A 23035-nucleotide genomic window follows, 5' to 3' on the forward strand; every position below is an offset into this window, starting at 1 on the left:
AGACAGCACGCAATTGGCCAAAAGCGGGTGCATGGCCCGCCTTCTCTCTGCCGTGGCCTATGCAGCTCGGGAGCGAGCAGCAGCGCCATCTGTTTCCAATAATCTTAATTGGAAACAGATGGCGGTCGCGCTGGCCCTGGTACAAATTCCTTTTAGCGCGGAGCACAGCACATCAAAGTGTCTGCTGTCATTGCAGTCTGGAAAACAAGCATTGGCATAGCCAATGGGTCTTGCTTTTGGGACTTTAAGTATTTAGTTATGCAGCACAATATCCTTGGTGCAACAACATCAACTGTTGCATGGCTAAACACTTATAAGGTCCCAAAGGCAAGACCTATTGGCTATGCCAATGCTTGTTTACATTACTGCTGGCAACTGTGCCTTAAGAACCGAGGTGATCCTTGATGGTAATATGGTGGCTTCTAAGGTAATCTTGTTTGTTACTATTGCAATACTAATAATTGCAGCTCGTGATGATTTTCATTGAACAGAACTAGCTCTTACTAAAGAAAAAATTGGAGACCCCTGAAAAACAAAGCAGGACACTTGACGTTTGAACCTTTGCTGTTAATAGAGAATAACATATTCAGTGTGGGAGAATCCAAGCAGATTAATTTGTATCAATTGCACTGCAGACAGGATACAGTCAGATCCAGAAAAGTAAATTGACTGAAGTCCACAACTTGAAGGTGTCGAAGTGCGGTGAAGTAATAGGGTGTTGAAATAAAATATAACAATTTATATTTTAATAAATCTGTCAAATAAACAAGTGAACATTAAATGAAAGAAAGTACTTTAGATTGGATGAAAATGTACACAGCTGTCACAGGAACACATGCTAGGCCACACACGGTTTAATTTACAATACTAAGTCGTTCATTTATAAGTGTTGCGAGAGAGACATTTCTTTTGTGAAAATGAGCTCATGTACAATGAAGATAACAAAAATGTTTACTTTTGACCCTCACTGAAAGATGCCATTTCATAAAAAGATTAACATTTTATAACATGCTTCACATATTTTGTAGAAAAAGTTGCTGTTTTATTGAAAACTCATTGGTAGAGATGATTAGAATATAGTTTAAAACGGAAACTGTGCAACCTTATATAATCAGAAAAATGCTGAATGTTGACACCTTGAACGAATTCGTTTTTTTCTTTGAGCTCACATCATTCTTAAAATGTTTATATATTTTCCTAGAAGATGTTTCAACTTCTACATAACTTACTTTAGTTTGAAGGATAGTCTAGTATAACTATCTGTGGGAAAGCTCAGCCGTAAGCAGAGCTGAACCCTGTTCGATTATTAGTAGCAACAATTTAAGGTCACTTAGTTGATCATTGTTTTCACAACGAGACGGTGAGGAGTAATCTGGTTCCCATGAAAATCTTAGACAGTTAATGGACGGAAGATGCAACAGTTGCTAATACTAACAAAATGTGTTGTTATATAGGTGTGTGTTCCTAGTCTCCCCCACTACTCTCCTCACTCCATCTACCACACTTCCACCTACCAGACTTCTCCCCTATGCAAACCTCCCATGCTGGCTCACACTCACAGACTTTACTTTGGTCGGCAGAGCTTTGATTGAGAACCTCTCCCTTTTGCCCCAGGCCCTGTGCTATATTGCGCAGAGACGCTACTGAACCTTTGAACCTCTCTTTAAGGGAGGTTCTGCTTAACTATTTTTTTGAGTTATTGGATTGAATCTGTGAAAGCTTTATGCTTGCTGTCACCGTCTAATTATAGAACTCTTCAAGGGTTTTAGCTGACTTCTCCCATTAAAATTGGGATTCTTTCCTTTATGGGACATGATTATTAATGATTTATGTATTGTGGCTTGAAACTTACCCGATTTGAAATACTGTTTAATGAATAAACCTGATTTTATAAAAACTGAACTACAAAGGATTTGAAATAATAAAGCCTTTAAAACTTCTAAAAATTATTTTATTGATTCACATTAAATATTGATTAATGATAAGATTGTTAAAGTGATTAAATGATTAGATTTCTCTAATCACCACAAAAGGCACAGTCCATTGGCCTGACCGTTTGAGGGTTAGCTTGGATAGTTGTCAAACTATTATACTTAAATTTAACCAGACTCTGGCTCCAGTAGAAGCAATAGTAATGGCAGGAGTGAGCTATTTAAAATCGAAATAACAAACTAAAAGAAAAGCTACTTTTGTCAGCCACCTGGCAGTGGGTTGGAATTAAACCACTCTAGTTATAAACCATATTCCATTTTTCAATCAAATTGATAGATTGCTTTCACAACCCTCACAAATTCTGCTGTAGTTCGTGGCTTCCTTTGACCCCCAGACAGGAACTTCTTGATTGTCGGAATGTTGCTGATCCGTGATTTAAAAGCCTTAAAGAAAAGAAAATGGCAAAACAGTAAGTGCGGTACCAACTACACTTAAAAACAAAAGCAAATCTGAAAATATTACAATTTGTGTTCTCAGCTCGGCTTTCAAGGAGTGGGTGATGACAGAAACCATTGAGTTCTATAAAGCAGAGACACCTCAGGGTCCCTAATAGCACTAAAGGTAGACCGACTGCAACAAAAAGAGGACCCCTTAAGTGGTGCACGGTTTTTTCCACTCCCCACAAGAAGTGTGGGATTGGCTGGAAGAACAGAGGACCAAAATCAGACACAGGTGAAGGAAGATGGCAACAACAACCACCAGGCTCCCGACGCAAGCAGCCACTGCAGAGTCGGCTGCGACCTCTCAAGCTGAAGCACAACTAAGGCGATGAAAGGTGATGTAAGTCGTGGCCCAACTGGGTGGGAAGCATGCATGCCAGGAGGCACTAGAACGGAGTTGCCTCAACCTAGACTGAATCGAATCCTGAATCCAATGCCTCAGCGCGCGAGCCTAGAGATGCCTAAAGTAACACAAGAACAGCAGACATCATATGAGACACTTGGTACACTGGTAACAGGAGGGGGGAGATATGACTTTGCATGCGGTGCTACCCCTCCTTCAAAACCCCTGAGATACATTTGGGACACTGTACTATGCAATGCTCTTTACCCCTTCTTAAATAAGCTGGATGGGGCCGGTTTTCCGAAAGACTCGCAAACCACTCCCTTTATACTGTAGTGCACTGTGGATGAACTTCCACAAATGTGGTTGATTTCTAATGTGGCTTGGATGGGTAGTGTTACTCTACTTGTTCTGGGGTGGGGGAGTTGGGGTTTTTGGATGTTGTTTCTTGAGTTCGGGATTTTTGAGTCACGCAATCTGAACCTATGTGCTTACTCTGAACATACACAGAGGGTGGGGAAGGACATTGTACTCGGGGATGAGGGGAGCCTTTCCGCCCTCTGAGAACAAGTATGGCTGTCCATTTTGCTTATAAATGCTTAACATGGAATAATAGGGGCACGCAGTCCATGGCGAAACACTACAAACTGTTCTCATATCTGCACAGGAGGGGCGTACACATAGCGCTATTGCTGGAGTCACACCTCAATGACAGGGAGGGACAAGTGCTGCGACGACGATAGAGAGGCCAGACTTATTATACTGCATATTCGTCGTATACCAGAGGAGTCCTCGTGTGGATTCGAGCTGGAGTCCCACTCCAGCTTATAGACACAATGATAGAAACCGAGGGCAGATTTGTGGCAGTGCGGTGGTGACTAGTGGGTAGAGAGAAAACAATAGTGAACATATATGCCCTAAATGTTTATCAGAATTTTTTTTGTGAACCTGTACGACAATTAGCACCATTGTTAACTATGGCGACTCTAATTTCATATAGGACATCCTACTGGATTGCTCACACCCTCCCCTACGCGACTCCCTGACTGTCCGCACAGCTAAAATGTTCAAATGCTTGCATTTACAATGTAGAATCCTGGAGATGACTCAATCCGCAAGAACGGGTCTAATCCTTCTCTGGATTCTATGACATACATTTTCGATTAGATCTTTTTCTTTCCACCCCAAGCATACATAGCCTAGTTTCCGCGATAGAATACATGTCCTGTACTATCTAAGATCATAACCCCATTTTGATAGAGCTGCAGTGGGCTCCACCCAGGCCCTCAGTACTCACATGGCGGCAAAAAGCACTATGGATATAGAAAAAGTATCGGACAGCTTGGAGTGGGGATATTTATATGAAGTCATGACAAGTATAGGATTAGGAGGGGACTTTATTGATTGGACTGTTCTATTATACACCAGACCCACGGCCAGAGTGCGCACGGGAAGAATCATATCAAGGGGATGGCCTGCGGAGCGCGGCACAAGGCAGGGATGCCCACTCTCCCCCCTATTGTTCGCTCTTGCCATGGAGCCACTAGTGATTGTGACCAGAACTAGGCAATTCCATAGGGGACTCAGTGTGGGGCATACTAATCATTAAATAGTACTCTATAGAGATGATCTGTTACTCTTCCTGAAAGGGGGGAGGAAGATCTATAAGGAGCCTGCTCCCTACTCGAGGAGTTTAGCTCCTACTCTGGTCTAAAAGTGAGCTGACAGAAGTCCAGGCACTTCACGGTGGTGCAGACAGGGTGCCCTTCGACTGACCTGACACAACAACAATAGGAACCGAGGTGCCTGCCTTATTTAGGAGTCCGAATATACCATGACTGGCCAGACCTCTGTGAGGGAAATGTGGAGAAAGCCCTTCAAGGGCTGAAGGCGTCCATAGCTTTTTGGTAGACCCTGCCGCTCTCAGTGGCTGGTAGGATTGCATTCCTAAAAATGGTGGCACTTCCTCAACTATTATATTTAACAAGATCCTGCTCTGGATTCCCACAGCATTTTTCAGAGAGTTAGACTCTCTGAACCGGACTTTCATATGGCGGCTCGGGCAACGCAGATTGGCACTGACAACAATATAGCAACCGGGATATGCAGGCAGTTCCCGACTTCAAGGCTCATTACATAGCGGCCCAGCTGCAATGGCTGGTAAGAGACATGGCACCGAGATGGAAACCAGATGGAGTTTCACACTCCCCTGCACCACCATTACTTATCTCTTGCGGGTGATCCTTGGAGTGGGCAGGCTGACACGAATTTAAGGTGCAAGCCTAATGCTGGTGTTGAGGTTTGCAAAAAATGCGGGCTAAGGTCCCATATATCCTTGAAATACCTCTGGACATGCTGAGAGCACTTTCTCCTAGGGGCAAATTGCGAGATCTGGATGTTTGGGGGGAAGCTGGGATGACAAAAATGGGGATCTTTACAGGGACACAGAGCTGCTCTCATTCGAAGAGTTTCAAACAGAGTTTGACCTACCTCACAATCATATCGTATTGCACAGAGCGCTAATGACAGCAATATGCAAACACTGGCATGCAGGAACTACATAGCACCTGCCACAGCAGATTTATTATATGGCCCTATCTGCATGCACCATACAGGCTGTGTCTTGTCTGTACAGAGCACTACATGCAGATCAGCAACTCCTGTTGGAAAAACTACGATCTCAGTAGGAAGCACGTCTAGCCATCCAGATTCCAGCGAAGGACCGGGATAATGTACTAGCTGGGATACACAGAGTATTTAGAAACATGCTCTTTAAACTTATTAATTACTATGTGCTGCACAGATCCTACCCGACTCCACAGTGCATAAGCGGATATTTCCAGGTAGACAAGGTGGCCTGCCCTCGCTGCGGGGTGGACAGGTATGTATCCTTCAGATGTTCTGGACCTGCTCAAGACTACGCATGTTTTGGGAGGGAGTCTTGTACGTAGTAGAAGAGGCTATTGAGAGAGGTTCCGCACACCCCAGCCCATTGCCTACTGGGATATTTACCCCACACACCCAAGACTAAAGTCACCAGCAAATTCCTGGCTCTAGCGATCATCCTTGCTAAGTGTGAGATAGTCAGAAATTGGAAAGAATCGGGAGGGACTAGACTGAATACATGGAGGAGAGAACTGCTGAAGTGGGCAGGATGCGAGGTAAGGATATTGCTGAGAGGCTATGAGGGGGATAGGGAACCCTAGTGGATGACTTGTTACACACTGGCCCAGGGACCCCCGAAATAAAAAAACCCTGTGAGATCCATATGAGCACTTCCTGGAGGGTGCACACCCCTACGGGTGAGACCTGCTACATAGACCTTTCCAAACCTAAACCCACTAGGTTATTAAATCTGTCTATGAATGCCTTAGCCCTCACCCGAGTAGGACACTGAGATCTGCCACATATAGCAAGAAGCCAATTAATACACCTCACACAACACTGAGTCACAGGGAGAAGGAGGTGAACAGTTTATTCTTTTGAATTGGTACTGAGATTGTCATATTGCAAGATTCAGAGCTATAGATGCGAAGATTGAACACTTGTAACGCCGACTTGACTGGGTCAATAACCATGATGTACTGAAGTTTGAAGGAAAAAAAAAATCGGTTTACAAAAAAAAAAAAAGAGATGTGTCATATTTTCTTTAACTAACCCTAGCTAGGTCAAGACCTTTGTGATGTCATAACATTTCATTACAAATAAAGGTCAATCAAACAAGGGCCACCTCGCAATGGGTGGGTGTATACCAGGATATTATTGGAATACACCTTCTTTGTTAAAATACCCCTCACACACCAAAAGGGCCCTTGGTGTCATGCTTCATCATCGGGGTCTTCCCGTCCCGCTGCGGGGCGGGGCAGTGCTGCGACAAGCGGATACGCCGGAGCACCTTTAGATGGAAGTGCTATGTGTATGGAGTGAGTGTCAGTGGGGTCAGGAGTGAAATATTGGTGAAACGTTAAAAAATACCTGGCCTAGTGGAAAAAAGATATTTATTAAACACTGGCTGGTATTGTTAAAAGAAAAGTGAAGCGGAGAGGTGGAGCTGATTAATGGGCTCTCTCTCCTATGTGGGTCAACATGTTTCGAGGCGCTCGGCCTCTTCGTCAGGACCTTAGGGGAGATCCCCCTGTCACTCACTAGTGTTTCCTCCACAAAGGTAGAAAAGGTGTATATACAAAAAAAGTGAAAAAGGAACTATGTGTGTAAATACAATTAATAATTACAACACTACTATGCTACCACACTGATAATGTAGTATGCCTGCAAGATAAGAAAACCAGTTTAATAATAGCGCCGATCCCAGTATGCGCTTAACTCTATATCACCTGTAAGGGAAAAGAGACATACACACACAGATATACCGGTATGCAAAAGAGGGATCTAGCATGAATGGTGAAGAAAAACATCATCAGACACACATAGTCACACACACAGAATAAGTAATGGGGGATGTGAATAGCCAGGGAATCAAATACATACTTTTCACTGGAGGAAGTAATGCCTCATGAGTCAGCTTTAGACTGAAGGGTATAGTGGGGTCCCAACTGCAGGAGGGAAAAGATGGGGGTATTGTAAGTTCTATCCCATTAGTAGTATCTCTAAGTACAGGCATTGCTGGGATATACAGGTCTATCCTCTTAGAACCGGCTACGCCGTACTTACTGAGCCCCTTGCACGCTTGTGCTTCCTCCTTCGTCAGCTGCTTCCGTGGTTGTGAGGGAGGAAGGGAGCGGCGAGTATTTATATGCTTAGATAATTGGATAATTAATCAATTACATCAGGCAAAACCCGCCGAAACTTTAAGTGCCAAACAGGTTGGTAACGAGGGCGGCCATGCTGGAAGGTCAGATTCCTGCTAGTTAGTATGCGCGTTTGATCCTTAGTGTGGTAGATAAACTGATCGGTTCATGTCTTTAAGATCGTTTACAGTTTTAAGGCTGGTGAGGGAAGGCTCTGACTTACTCGGCGCTGAGCGACAAGCAATGCGTGTGCAGAGTGCACCGCGCATGCGCCGGTAACCCTGCGTTGCGCGCATGCGCGTCTCCAGGTCACTATGGCCCGGTGTGTGCGCATGCGCACAAGTCCCTACATGGGTGATGTTGTCTCGAGGTCTGGCGAAAAGCTACGAGGCATGTAGGATTACACGTAGTGTGGCTCATGGTGGGGCGGATTGCGGGGTTGTTATTGCTCAATAAATTAACAGGAGGAGGTTTACTGTGTTCAAGGGCAGTTCTTTGAGGACTGGGGAAGAGCTATTAGTTTAGTCGAGCTGATAAAGGCTTCAGACTATTATTATAAGGAAAATACAGTCATGTATAAGACTGTCATTTTTCTAAAAGCGGGTCATTTGTTCTTGTAAAAACCAAACAAAAGGAGGGGACAGGTGGTAAACCCTATGAGGTGAAGAGGAAAAACAATAGGGCCATACACCTATTTGCAAAGAAATTATTCATGTTGGCTTTGGCTGTCAGTGGCTGTCTCACAAGCAGCAGAATCTAGGTATTCAAATGAGCCCAAGGAATATCGTCATTCAAGCCTGTGCGATGTGTCCCCAGACGGTACACCCAACGTTGCTCTTTCGATAGAAGGTCTCTATCATTGGGAAAGGCTTCTATGACGGTCCATTTAAGGTCATGGACACTGTGTCCAACAGTAGCAAAATGTGTAGACATTTTCGTGGTAGTCTTATTGCAACGGACGTTGCTACGGTGTTCGCCCATTCGGATCTTCACGGGTCTGCTGGTCATTCCCACATATTCCATGTGGCACGGACATGTGATTAGGTACACCACATTCCGAGTGTTACAGTTAGTGAAGGCTCGCTGTACCCATGTAGATTTGTTAGAAAAAGTGATGTTTCTACTCTTCTGCGTGTATTGGCAAGATACACACGAGCCACAGGGGTGGTGCCCGCTTACACCCGCTATCCTGGGGGGTTCACTCTCTCTTGTAGCTTTCGGTCTGGTATGAACTAGAAGATCTTTCAGGTTCATTCCTCTCCTATGTGCAAACATAGGTTTAGGAAAATTCAATTTACCACATGATAACACTCTCCAATGTTTGTTCACGATCTTTGTGATCTGGTTGGAGTTAGTGTTATAAGTTGTCACGCAAATTGGGCGAGGATCGGGTTCTTTCCTATCGGTATCCTCCAAAAGCGCTTCCCTGTTGTTATTCCGTGCACGTTTGAGGCCTTTCCGAACTATGTTCTTGGGGTATTGCCTGTTCAAGAGTTTGACCTCCAAATCTGCCGCCTGTGTTTTGAATTCCTCAATGTTGCTACAGTTCCGACGTAGTCGGAGGAATTGCCCGTACGGGAGATTCTCCCGCAGGTGGCGTGGATGGAAGCTGCTGTACAGGAGCAGACTGTTCTTTGCTGTAGGCTTAAAGTGAGTGCTCGTTACAAGTTTACCGTCTTTCGGGTAGATGTTTAAATCCAAAAACACCAAATTTTCATTGGAAACCGTGTGTGTAAATTTCAGGAACTGGTCTTGTTGGTTCAGCCAGGTCATGAACTGGACAACAGAGTCTTGGTTACCCCTCCAGATGACGAAAATGTCATCTATATACCTCTTCCATGTTAATACCTGGTGTCTATAGGGATTGCTCTGTCCCAGGATTTTTGTCGATTCCAGGTGGTGGACATAGAGGCCAGCAAGGCTCGGCGCACAGGTGCTGCCCATGCTGGTTCCATGTCTTTGGAGGTAGTAGGTGTCCTCGTATTGGAAGAAGTTCTTTGTGAGGGACAAAGAGATACACTCCAAGACCACTTGTCTAGGGGTTTGGTAATCCCATGTTGTAGAGAAAAGTACTTCCTCTATTATCTCTAACGTTTCTTTGTGTGGGAGGCTTGTATAAAGGCTCTCCACGTCGAGTCCCAATAAGAGATCATGTTCTGGGTCAAAAGGAACGTCTTTTATCAATTGGAGGACTGCCTTAGTGTCTCTGAGATAGGTGTCGGTTTTTTGGACAATTGGCCGAAGGAATGCGTCTGCAAACTTCGATAGTGGTTCCAAGAGTGAGTTAATACCAGACACTATCGGGCGCCCAGGTGGATAGGGGGCGTCTTTGTGAATCTTGGGGATAGTGTAAAAGTATGGTATTTTCGGTTTATCTTGGACCAGAAACTCACTCTCCTCACAAAGAACTGGGACAGAGCAATCCCTATAGACACCAGGTATTAACATGGAAGAGGTATATAGATGACATTTTCGTCATCTGGAGGGGTAACCAAGACTCTGTTGTCCAGTTCATGACCTGGCTGAACCAACAAGACCAGTTCCTGAAATTTACACACACGGTTTCCAATGAAAATTTGGTGTTTTTGGATTTAAACATCTACCCGAAAGACGGTAAACTTGTAACGAGCACTCACTTTAAGCCTACAGCAAAGAACAGTCTGCTCCTGTACAGCAGCTTCCATCCACGCCACCTGCGGGAGAATCTCCCGTACGGGCAATTCCTCCGACTACGTCGGAACTGTAGCAACATTGAGGAATTCAAAACACAGGCGGCAGATTTGGAGGTCAAACTCTTGAACAGGCAATACCCCAAGAACATAGTTCGGAAAGGCCTCAAACGTGCACGGAATAACAACAGGGAAGCGCTTTTGGAGGATACCGATAGGAAAGAACCCGATCCTCGCCCAATTTGCGTGACAACTTATAACACTAACTCCAACCAGATCACAAAGATCGTGAACAAACATTGGAGAGTGTTATCATGTGGTAAATTGAATTTTCCTAAACCTATGTTTGCGCATAGGAGAGGAATGAACCTGAAAGATCTTCTAGTTCATACCAGACCGAAAGCTACAAGAGAGAGTGAACCCCCCAGGATAGCGGGTGTAAGCGGGCACCACCCCTGTGGCTCGTGTGTATCTTGCCAATACACGCAGAAGAGTAGAAACATCACTTTTTCTAACAAATCTACATGGGTACAGCGAGCCTTCACTAACTGTAACACTCGGAATGTGGTGTACCTAATCACATGTCCGTGCCACATGGAATATGTGGGAATGACCAGCAGACCCGTGAAGATCCGAATGGGCGAACACCGTAGCAACGTCCGTTGCAATAAGACTACCACGAAAATGTCTACACATTTTGCTACTGTTGGACACAGTGTCCATGACCTTAAATGGACCGTCATAGAAGCCTTTCCCAATGATAGAGACCTTCTATCGAAAGAGCAACGTTGGGTGTACCGTCTGGGGACACATCGCACAGGCTTGAATGACGATATTCCTTGGGCTCATTTGAATACCTAGATTCTGCTGCTTGTGAGACAGCCACTGACAGCCAAAGCCAACATGAATAATTTCTTTGCAAATAGGTGTATGGCCCTATTGTTTTTCCTCTTCACCTCATAGGGTTTACCACCTGTCCCCTCCTTTTGTTTGGTTTTTACAAGAACAAATGACCCGCTTTTAGAAAAATGACAGTCTTATACATGACTGTATTTTCCTTATAATAATAGTCTGAAGCCTTTATCAGCTCGACTAAACTAATAGCTCTTCCCCAGTCCTCAAAGAACTGCCCTTGAACACAGTAAACCTCCTCCTGTTAATTTATTGAGCAATAACAACCCCGCAATCCGCCCCACCATGAGCCACACTACGTGTAATCCTACATGCCTCGTAGCTTTTCGCCAGACCTCGAGACAACATCACCCATGTAGGGACTTGTGCGCATGCGCACACACCGGGCCATAGTGACCTGGAGACGCGCATACGCGCAACGCAGGGTTACCGGCGCATGCGCGGTGCACTCTGCACACGCATTGCTTGTCGCTCAGCGCCGAGTAAGTCAGAGCCTTCCCTCACCAGCCTTAAAACTGTAAACGATCTTAAAGACATGAACCGATCAGTTTATCTACCACACTAAGGATCAAACGCGCATACTAACTAGCAGGAATCGGACCTTCCAGCATGGCCGCCCTCGTTACCAACCTGTTTGGCACTTAAAGTTTCGGCGGGTTTTGCCTGATGTAATTGATTAATTATCCAATTATCTAAGCATATAAATACTCGCCGCTCCCTTCCTCCCTCACAACCACGGAAGCAGCTGACGAAGGAGGAAGCACAAGCGTGCAAGGGGCTCAGTAAGTACGGCGTAGCCGGTTCTAAGAGGATAGACCTGTATATCCCAGCAATGCCTGTACTTAGAGATACTACTAATGGGATAGAACTTACAATACCCCCATCTTTTCCCTCCTGCAGTTGGGACCCCACTATACCCTTCAGTCTAAAGCTGACTCATGAGGCATTACTTCCTCCGTTGAAAAGTATGTATTTGATTCCCTGGCTATTCACATCCCCCATTACTTATTCTGTGTGTGTGACTATGTGTGTCTGATGATGTTTTTCTTCACCATTCATGCTAGATCCCTCTTTTGCATACCGGTATATCTGTGTGTGTATGTCTCTTTTCCCTTACAGGTGATATAGAGTTAAGCGCATACTGGGATCGGCGCTATTATTAAACTGGTTTTCTTATCTTGCAGGCATACTACATTATCAGTGTGGTAGCATAGTAGTGTTGTAATTATTAATTGTATTTACACACATAGTTCCTTTTTCACTTTTTTTGTATATACACCTTTTCTACCTTTGTGGAGGAAACACTAGTGAGTGACAGGGGGATCTCCCCTAAGGTCCTGACGAAGAGGCCGAGCGCCTCGAAACATGTTGACCCACATAGGAGAGAGAGCCCATTAATCAGCTCCACCTCTCCGCTTCACTTTTCTTTTAACAATACCAGCCAGTGTTTAATAAATATCTTTTTTCCACTAGGCCAGGTATTTTTTAACGTTTCACCAATATTTCACTCCTGACCCCACTGACACTCACTCCATACACATAGCACTTCCATCTAAAGGTGCTCCGGCGTATCCGCTTGTCGCAGCACTGCCCCGCCCCGCAGCGGGACGGGAAGACCCCGATGATGAAGCATGACACCAAGGGCCCTTTTGGTGTGTGAGGGGTATTTTAACAAAGAAGGTGTATTCCAATAATATCCTGGTATACACCCACCCATTGCGAGGTGGCCCTTGTTTGATTGACCTTTATCCCTGTTAAGAGGAGGACGTGCCCACCTCGGTGCCCATCGGCACCACCTCTTCACTCCCCCCTTTTGATTTCCCTATAACATTTCATTACGTCACTTCAGGATCTTGAGTGTCCAAGGTCGGTCATTCTATTGAGATTGTTGGCTGCGCATAGCTAGGGCTGCTGGGTTTTACCTGTGATGGAGCAAGGATTCGCACGTAGAGCGACTTGCTTGTACTCAACCCTCTCAAATAACTCATAACGTACTAATTAACATGTTTCGTCTAATTAATATTGCATTACATGACATATCTAGCATCTAGGAGAAGCTTTCCAATGTGCTTTTACTAACTATAATTTGCTTGCATTAAAATAGCTGCTGCTACGCGGGATTTCCTACTGCGCATGCATCTGTCATACTCACGTGACATGACGTACTATATTGCTTGGAGGGAAACTTTTGCTTCTGCGCACTAGAATTAAGATGACTGCTTTGTGTTACAGCATGCATGAAGCTTGCACTGCTGCTTTTGCTAAGCTGTTTGTTTTGCCTAAACACTAAACGCAATAGTTAAAATAAATCAATGGGAATAGAGTAGAGATAAGTGGTATACAGTGTATTCATTTATTCTGTGTTCTAAAACTGTTTCATTCCTATTTTTTTCATGTATTACATTTCGGGCCTGAGAGGTGCTATTACTCCATTTTGAAACCCACACTGCGCATGTCAAACTCCAAGAAAGAATCTAAGTCATTTGTCATTGAACTGAAGCCAAACTTTCATCACACTGGAAGATGCGCCTGGGAACCTAACCTGATGACCCCAAGCGGAAGACAAACTGTTAACATTGTATTTCTATAAGAACATTCAATTGTTGGGTGGAATAAAAAAGCATGGGAAAAATAAATTGATGGGCGGGATTGCTAATTTCAATATTCAGAAGAAAAGTTTCATTTTGGTATGGTGTGATGACCTCCCCTCATCCTTTTGTCCAATCAAAATTGGGGATCCTTACACTTGCAACATTGGGGGGTGGTACACTGCCCTGGAAAATAGTATAACTAGAGTAAGCTTAGTTAGTTAATTTGTCCGACTTGTCCGAATAGCTGACCTGTCACTGACCCAACGCACTCAATAGGCGATCAACAGCAGAGGTGCTGGCGGAGCACCCGGTCAGAAGAATCGATAACCCAATCGTGGTTACTGGGAAGGGAGGTTCGAAGACCCAATCGGGGTTTGGCTGTTGGCTGCAGAGAAGGTGCAATGCAGGCGTAGCACGTTAGCTGTGGGTGCCGGTCTTAGCCTGAGGTGGTCCTGTCCTGATCTAATTTGGTCCGTACTTGTCCTGATTTACATCTATTCCTTCCTGCCGGCACCTGCACTTTGGGGTTCTGTCCTTTGACCCAGTCCGTGGCCAGGGTTAGTCTTCACACCATTCTAGGTAAATATAATTAATGTGGGTTTGTCATTGTACTGTTTTTCCCTTTTCTACTCTCCCTATATTTCAATGCTTAATAAAAGTTTCTCATCTCATCTTACCTTAATCATATTTTTGTTGATTGATCACATTTCAATTAATGTAGTATGGACACTGACATTTAATAATTTACATAGATAAAGAGTTACATTTTTCCTCAGTCTGTGGTTATTATATGAGTGAAAATTATATATTTCTACCTATTATTCTAACTCCTTGATCCTTTACGATTTCAGGTACCAGGAGATTAGGATTGGTAAATCAAATGGTATAGGTCCTGAATGGTTAAACAAACCTTTGATAGGAGTGTAGGTTTACCTGTTCATTTGTATATATAGTTTTATGGGCCCAGGTGAGTATGGTACAACGGGCAGGTGAACCTGCGCTCTATCAGTTTATTTGATAGCAGAATGATGGTTAGGGTTTAGTTAAGATAGGTAGTTAGTTGGTTTATTGAAATATATTTTGCGTATTTCAAATTATATTCATTATTGATTGTATTGATTTTATGTATAAACCAAAACTGTTCGTACCTGTTGTATGTTTTGTCTGGAAACCCCGGGGCAGAATAACAGGTGGTAAATGGAAGCCAATCTGTAGTTGAGGTCACTTGTCTGAGGAAGTAAGTGCATGGTTAGGTACAACCGGAAGCACTGTTTAGGGAATTTCTGAATAAATGTGTGAATAATTGATAGCAAAGAGTTCGCTGGCAAAACTTTGGTGCGATATCACCTAGAAAGGGTCACACTGAAGAAGTAGCAGGTTCTTCTGAGCTTGATTGACAGCAAAAGGGTTCGCTAGTAAAACCTTGGCCTTATATCACCTAGAAAGGGTAAGCCCGAGGGAGTAACAGGTTCTCTAATGCTTGTGTGAAGGGTAAAGGGAAGGGATTTACTCGTAGTGGGTGAAAATTATCTTTCCTTTGAATTTAGTCACTCAGGCACAGTAGCAAATGTTTTTACGTCGTTCATTAATGAAATGTGCATTTAAAAGTGAATAGAAAAAAAGTCTCGTATTACCTTGCAAAGAAGGAAGTCAGTTGCAGAGCTGCGCTGACACCACCTAGAGCCTCGCTGGTTTAGGTTGAGACAGCGGGTGTGTAGCTGAGGTAATAATTGTAAAGGAGGGGTGATTGCAGGAGCGTGAGAACTCGTCTCACAGCAAAAGCCGCACAACTATTGATTGGATTTATTTGAATTCTAATTGCCGATTGGTCATTGAAAAATAAGAAACGTGTTGGTATTGGAAGTCTATTAGTAAACAATCGAGTGTCTTTACAAATTAAAAACGGCATAAAATTACATGTGGCATTTAGACGCAGCAATAATAGGAAATAGACCCGATAGGAGGTACTTAGGTTTTGCGCAAGAGCAATTCATAAAAGGAAGACCTCATATCCTGTACGGAGACAAAAGAAAAATGTTGTTCATTAAAAAGGTCAAAAATTACTTTAAGAAAGATAAACTAATTAAAACTAGAGAAGGGATTATTACTCCACCACCAAAGAAAACTGGATGGAGTACACAAAAGATGATGGTGTTTTAGCATTTCCAGAAAATGGTACCTTTAATGGTAGAGTTTTGTATAATATGAGGAAATTGCATGAATGAATTAGATCCTAGACCTAGATTATCCCAGTACGAAGCATTAGAGGAATGGGAAACAGAGGCTTTTGAACGAGATAGACCCAGAAGCGACATAAATTGGAGTAAATTCTATCCTAGATTTCCTAAAGAGACAAGAGATAAGCAAATGAAACGATGGAGACAATCCATGCTAGTGGAAGGATTATATCCTGTCTGAGCCTTAGAAGAACAAACAGGAAGTAAAAGTACTGAGAAAACAAAAAATCTAATGATTAGTGTTGATCCAGAAGATGATTACCAGGAGGATTTTTTAATGAAAAATCTGCCACCATATAATGAGGAGCCAAGTACAATTAATCCTAGTGCACCGTTCTTGAAACCACCTTTGGTTCTGCAAGTAATACATGAGACTTCATTAGAAGCAGTGTTACAGGAGAGGGAACGAGAAGCAAATAAACAGAGAAATTAATTAATTCAGAAAATCTCCCAATTAAATACGAGCCCTGAAGCCCTAACAATTCCGGTAACCATTGGTCCTGTTGTTCCTTTGTATGGAGATAAGCAGTCTAGTCCTAAAACTTCTGTTCTAACTACACCTGTAGTACAGCCAAGAAAAGAAACGGTAATAGTGGATGATCAAGCAAGTGAATGTGAGTCGGTAATTTCCCTTATGGATTTACCTATAAGAGAATCTGAAAGGAGCTCACTTAGGAAATGTACTCCCGGGAGCTCTAGAGAAGTGCGAATGGAAACACCAACAGGTACAGTAAATGCAACTATAGTTACCCCAGAAGAAATAGAGAGATGGATCCGAGAAATTGATAAACCAAAATCGCAACCAAAAGCATTGGATATATTCAAATTAAGGGGTGAATTAGAAGAAATGATGGCAAAAAATGTGGGTTTAGAAAGATTGAACACATTCAGCAAAGATGAATTGTTATTTATATGTCGAAGTATTACACGGAACACCAGAGTAGTTCATGAGAAATTAATGAATATGGCACTTGAAATGGGAATTGATATTGGTAAATCAAAAGTACTACAGAAACCTTACCGAGCTGAATTCACGGATAAAGATTTAGAAAATATGAATGTGTCAGGAAGGAAAGTGCAAATTAAAGAGTTGTTATCAACATTGCAAAAAAGGGGTGATCTAGAAAGATGGAAAGTCAGGTGGGCAAAGAAAAAGGAGGAGGCCCAAGCGAAAAGCACTGCATCAGAGTATATGTTGAAAGAAACAGAAAAAGTGGAAAGATTGTGTCTAATAAGAGAAGTGCCAGGTGGAGGTTATGTACATGTCCCATGGTCCCAGCAGGATATTTTGTCATTTACAAATGATTTTCCGAAATTCCGAGAAAAACCTGTATAATTGTATAGACAAGTCGAAAGATTTGTAAAGGTTTCAAAAGTACTGTTAAAAGATCTAGATGGGCTATTTGATCTTGTTGTTCCTGTTTATTTATGGACAGAATGCAAAATTGCAGTAGACCGGCCAAGTGATAAGAATCCTAGAGACCTAAAGACAGGAGCTCCATCAGATGAGGTTATGAAAACATATAATCAGGTAATACTATATTTGAAAGGGAAAGTACCTCCAAAAGAGACTGACTGGACTAGAATAGATAGAAACGCACAGAAAAAAGCTGAATCTGTACATGCATATTATGAACGCCTCTTACAAGTTTTTAAACAATATAGTGGTCTAGAGAACATTGATACCAAAGATATGACGCATTTCATCTATCTGTTTGTGTCTGGATTGAGACCAGACATTTCACAATGGATAAAGGATCATAAGATCTGTTGGAAGGCCAAACCTATTGATGAAATACTCAAATATGCAAAATATTGTGAAGATGAATTGGACAACAAGCGTAAGACTTTGGAAGAAAAGGTCATGTGGGCACAAGTAAAACTAGCAGAGCAACAGGAACTTCAATTGATTCAGTTGAAAAATAATCACACCCAAGGAGATGGAAATAGAGTAAAGCCAAAAGGAAATTATAACAGAGATGAGGCTAAAAAGAAATTCCCATGGGTGCGGAAAGTTGGGGCATTGGAAAAACGAGTGTAAAGCCATATTGAATAACAACAACATGCAAACTAACCCTTTAAATTCACAGACGCAGAATGAAGTGTCAAAGAAACAGTCCCCGCAGGTAATACAGAACCAATTACCCCTTGCACCTATGCCAGATCCTGGGAGCAAAGCAAGCTATAGTGTGGATACCACAAATAGGGAGGGAAGTGGTAGGAGAGATTCAGTGACTACACAATTTCTTTTGAGTGACATTTTTTTAAGAGGACACCTACTGACGGTGCCTGAGAGGGGAGGACGAGGAGTGCGTACTTGGCGCATCGTTGCTGGTAGATCAGTCAGGTCCATATATTGAAGGAAAAGTTTTAGGGAAATTATGTTTTACCTTTTTGTTTGACACTGGCGCTACCCGTTCTACTGTGAGAACAGCAGACGTTCCAAACCTACCCCTCTCGGGAGAAGCGATCCAAGTAGTGGGCGTTTCTAATAAACACATTAGTACCCCAGTTGCAGAACCAATGGAAGTTAGAATAGGAAATTTTAAAGAAATGCACAATTTTGTTGTGTGCGATTCCAGTCCAGTAAACCTGTTAGGCAGAGACTTGTTGTGCAAAATGAATTGCACCATCTTTTGCACTCCAAGTGGTGTTGAAATTCAAACTTGTGTTGTGGCTACTAACCAAAGCAATAGGTAGAGCCAAAGTAGAAAGAAAGCTTTCTTTCTAGAGTCCCCTCACTCACCGGGGTTGCACCACGGTGACATGCTTCATTATTGGGGCCATCCCAGTTCTCTACGAAAAGGGGCGTGCTACGACTTGCGAAATACGTAGGAGCACTTGTTTTGTGAAGGACTATGTGTGGTGCAAAAGTGTGGTGGAGTGGGTGTAAGTGATTAAAAATACCGTGCTAGTGGGCCTCAACAAATTTATTTTGCTCCTAGGTTGGTATTTTAAAAATGGGGTGTGTCACTGTATTCCGACCTGTTATGAAGGTGGGATCAGTGTATGGTCGACATGTTTCAAGCTACCCCCGCTTTTCTTCAGGACCATACAGGGACCAGCCCTGTATATGCCACTCCTATAAACCCTTACTAAGCTTTTAATTATTTAAATACACAACATATAACGCTGCAAAAACTATAGGCATGCGTTTTTCTAAAATACATATGTTTGTACTCAATACTGTTTTTCTACTGGTGCCTAATAGCACTTCATGGTCTCTGGGGGGGGGGGGGGGGGGGGGAAATTATGTGAATGATTTGCTTAAGGCAATCCAATTACCAGAAACAGTGGCTGTGGTCAAGTGTGCTGCTCACCAATCTGGAAATAACAAAGTGACAGCAGGTAACCGATATGCTGACCAATTAGCCCAACATTGTGCCAAACATAAGATGGCAATAAATAAGAAAATTGATGCATGTGGAAACAGCTGCCAGCTTATGTTGCTGCAAGGTGTGAAAACTTGGGAAGAAGTGAGAGATTTGCAGAATAAGGCAGAAATTGAAGAAAAGTAAGAATGGAAAAAGATAGGTTGTCAGAGAAGGGCTGAAGATGGTGTTATTGTTTACCTTGATGGCAGACCTGTGTTACCAGACTGTATGCTTGCTCCTATGGCTAGGATGTATCAAGGAGATTCCCACCTAGGGCGGGATGCTATGTTACGAACATTTAGACAATCATGGTTTAATGCAAAATTCAGGAACATAGCAGAAGCTCTTTGCCAAAGATGTTTGATTTGTCAGCAAATGAATCCTAGTAAAAGAACTATAGTTTGCCCTGGGAAGATTGGGAAAGCAGAAGGCCTATTCATAAGATTACAAATTGATTTTATCCAGTTGCCACCCTGTCGAGGAATGAAATATGTTCTTGTCATTGTCTGCCTATTTTCAAAATGAGTAGAAGCATATCCTACAAAACGAAATGATAGCATCACTGTAGCTGGACTCCTACTCAGAGAGTTGATACCACGTTTCGGTTTTCCAGTAACGATTGAATGAGATTGAGGGTCTCATTTTAGTAATGAAATAATTTATCTAATCTGTGAAGCATTCAAATTTGAGCAAAAGCTGCACTGTGCATATCGTCCAGAGGCTTCTGGAGTGGTTGAACAATTGAATGGAACAATCAAATCAAGATTGGGAAAGATATAGGCATCTACAAAATTAGAATGGTCTGATGCTTTAATTCTTGTTCTGATGGGACTCAGAAGTGTTCCAGACAGGGAAACAGGCTTGAGTCCTCATGAAATCCTCATGGGAAGAGCAATGAGGCAGGCATGGGTGCCAGGACACAACTTGATAAATATATCTGATGACTTAGTGCTAGAGTACTGTAAAGAACTGGCTGACCAAGTGCGTTCTATCTCTCACCAGGTTGAGGGAAGACGCTGTAGCCAGACAATCTACTCCAGCACATGATCTGATTCCAGGTGACTGGGTAGTGATAAAAGAACATACTCAAGAATCTTTCCTAGCACCAAGGTGGGGAAGGCCACGTCAAGTGATATTGGCCACCACCATAGCTGTAAAATGTGAGGGAGTTCCGAATTGGATCCATGCCAGTCACACAAAAAGGGTGACTGAACCTGATGAAACTGAAGCAGAAGGTTGTACAGCTGAGGGGTCTCAAGAAATCGATCCTGAAGTAGCTGATAAACGACCAAGCACCAGTCAGGATGAGTTGATTCCAGTAGTTGACATACCTACCAGGATCATAAGAACAAGGAGTCAAACCTATTTAGATAGACAAAGTGATAGTGAGGATGAGATAGGTTTAAAAGAACGTACTCAGATTACAGAAATACAAGCCAATGGTAATTCTGAGGAGGACCAGATAAGGAAAGATCAATATACTCAGACATTCCAGATACCTGTTACAGCTCTAGAGTCTGAGGAGGGACAGATAGGTACTAGGGCGGAGGCTCAGGAAGAAGAAAAAACAAGAGATCGGGTTACTGAGCAGGACCAGATAGTTGTAGAAAAAACGTGTTCAGGAAGAAGGCGAACAAAGTCAAAATTCAATTCAGCACACTCCTGAACAAGGCCAGATTAGTGTTCAGGCAGAAGAAACAGAAACAAGTCCTGGACAAAGTCAGATAGAGAAGGATACAGAAGATGAAGATGTACAAATTGTGCCACAACTGAACGAGAATAAAAGAACAATTGAAGAAAAACAAAGCATAGTGCCAGCTAAAAGACTCAGAAAAGGAGATAAGTGGCCTGTCAGAAGATTGAAATTTCGCCTTAAAACAATAAATGAAGAACCAGAGCAAGTAAATGAAATATCAAGCCAAGCTGGGCCTTCCACAGAGCAACCAAAAAGGAGAAGTCCACGACTGAAAAGACTGAATAATAAATTCAGAGGCCCTGAATGGACTTGCGTCATCCTTGAAGATTTCGAACACTTAGAAATAAGTGACAAAAGTGGTGACAAATTAATTGCTGATCAGACTGACGAAGAAGTGAGATCAACTTGAGAAAATGTATACAGGTTAAAAGACTGTAAAAGTTACAAAGAGGAGTTAAGTCTCCTAGTCAGCCATGGCTGATCATACTGTTAATGGAAGACCGAAAAGAAACTGTTTAAAAACATGCTGTAGAATATGCACATGTAGTTTAGTGATAGTACTCATAGAATGGTTAGGACAGACAGTAGCTATTCCTTATATAACGAGTAAGGGCATAAAGAATAGGGGGGCGTGGCTTGGCGCACAGCAAGAGGGCAGCGCTGTAGCGCTGCTCTGCCGGCCACCGCAAATTATCCTTCAATATCCTGCCTACCTGGGCCAGCTGCCTGAATTTCTGGTGGGGAGCGGACTGCAGACACCTGCCGCCATCGAACGTGAGGACTGGCTGAGCTGTGCGGGGCCAACGCGCTGAGAGAACGGCGGCAGTCACTTTCAGAGCCGGGCCAGCCGAGCCCCGGGGAGTCGAGGACGAGCGTGCGTGAGGTTGGAGCGTGGCCCCCCCCGGCACTCACGACTGCTGCTGGCACCTGCTATCCCTGCGAGGAGCTGGTGTGAGGACTTGTGCCCGGTAAGACGCGCTCTGTTCCATTAGGTGGAGACCGGCCAGGAGCAGACCTCAAGTTTCGCGCTGCGGGAAGGAGCTGGAAGGAGCTGGGCTGCTAGATCACGCAAGCAGCCGGCTCCAGGGACTGCATCAGGCCGCGAGTAGGCCGTGGATTCCTTACCTGGGCTGCCGGATTTGACTGAGGGACAGCGGCGGCAGGGACTATTTGCCCCCTTGGTGCACACCCCCTTCTGAGACTTCGGGACGGTGGAGGGTACTACGGACCGGGTGCGGACCTCGAGTCTTGCGCTGCGGGAAGGAACTAGCAGGAGCTGGGCTGCTGAATCACGCAAGTGGCCGGCTCCAGGGACCGCTTTAGGCCGCGAGAAGGCCGTGGACTCCTTGCCTGGGTTGCCGGACCTGGCTGTGGCACAGCGGCGGTAGAGACTATTTTCCCCCTTGGTGCACACCCCCTTTTAAGACTACGGGACGGTGGAGGACGCTGCGGAGTGGGCTACCTACCGGACGGCTGCGAATGTGGGGCGCAGTTCACTTCTTAGGGGCCGCAGCCCCTCCTGGAGCTGCTCACGTGCTGGTAGTGTGGCAGGTACTTGCGGAGGAGCTGTGCTACGCAAATTGCAGTGAGGAACTGCGGTATCAAGTAGTAGATGATGAGGTGATGGTGAGGTGGATTCCCTTGCTGGTGCACTGGAGGGACTAACTGGCACAGTACTGTGTACTGTTCCGAACACTGGGGACCACCGGCTGACGCACATGCAGAGGCCGCAGGCGAGTGCTTTCGTGTGATGGCCAGCAACCTCTGAGAAGACTCTCGTATGATGGCTAGGAGAAGAAGGGGACGTCGCTGGCAAGTTTCACTACCGTGCAGAGGGGGTATACCGCAACGGTGAGCAGAGAGTGGGGGCAGAGAAAAGTGTGTATTGACTACCTTGCTGCACCGGGAGATCACGAGAGGAGTGCCCTAAATTACATAGGAGGTAGAGGCTGCGACTGGACTATCTGGTCTTCCGGGCCATCAATTTGCGGGGACAAAATGGGCAAACCGGATAAATCCCAGCCGAAACTGAC

General features: G+C 44.0%; 1 protein-coding gene across 1 annotated transcript in view; it reads right to left on the reverse strand.

The window, feature by feature from the left end:
- Window positions 1-546: 546 nt before the first annotated feature.
- The window catches only part of LOC144762697 (glutathione S-transferase-like), a 281385-nt gene continuing 258896 nt past the window's right edge, over window positions 547-23035 (reverse strand). Inside the window, exon 7 of the mRNA XM_078647939.1 lies at window positions 547-2375. Coding sequence (XP_078504065.1) covers window positions 2253-2375 — 123 coding nt within the window. The 3' untranslated portion in view covers window positions 547-2252. The remainder of the gene's footprint in view (window positions 2376-23035) is intronic.

Source organism: Lissotriton helveticus, chromosome 6, assembly GCF_964261635.1.
Source record: "Lissotriton helveticus chromosome 6, aLisHel1.1, whole genome shotgun sequence".
NCBI classification, from domain to species: Eukaryota; Metazoa; Chordata; class Amphibia; order Caudata; family Salamandridae; genus Lissotriton; species Lissotriton helveticus.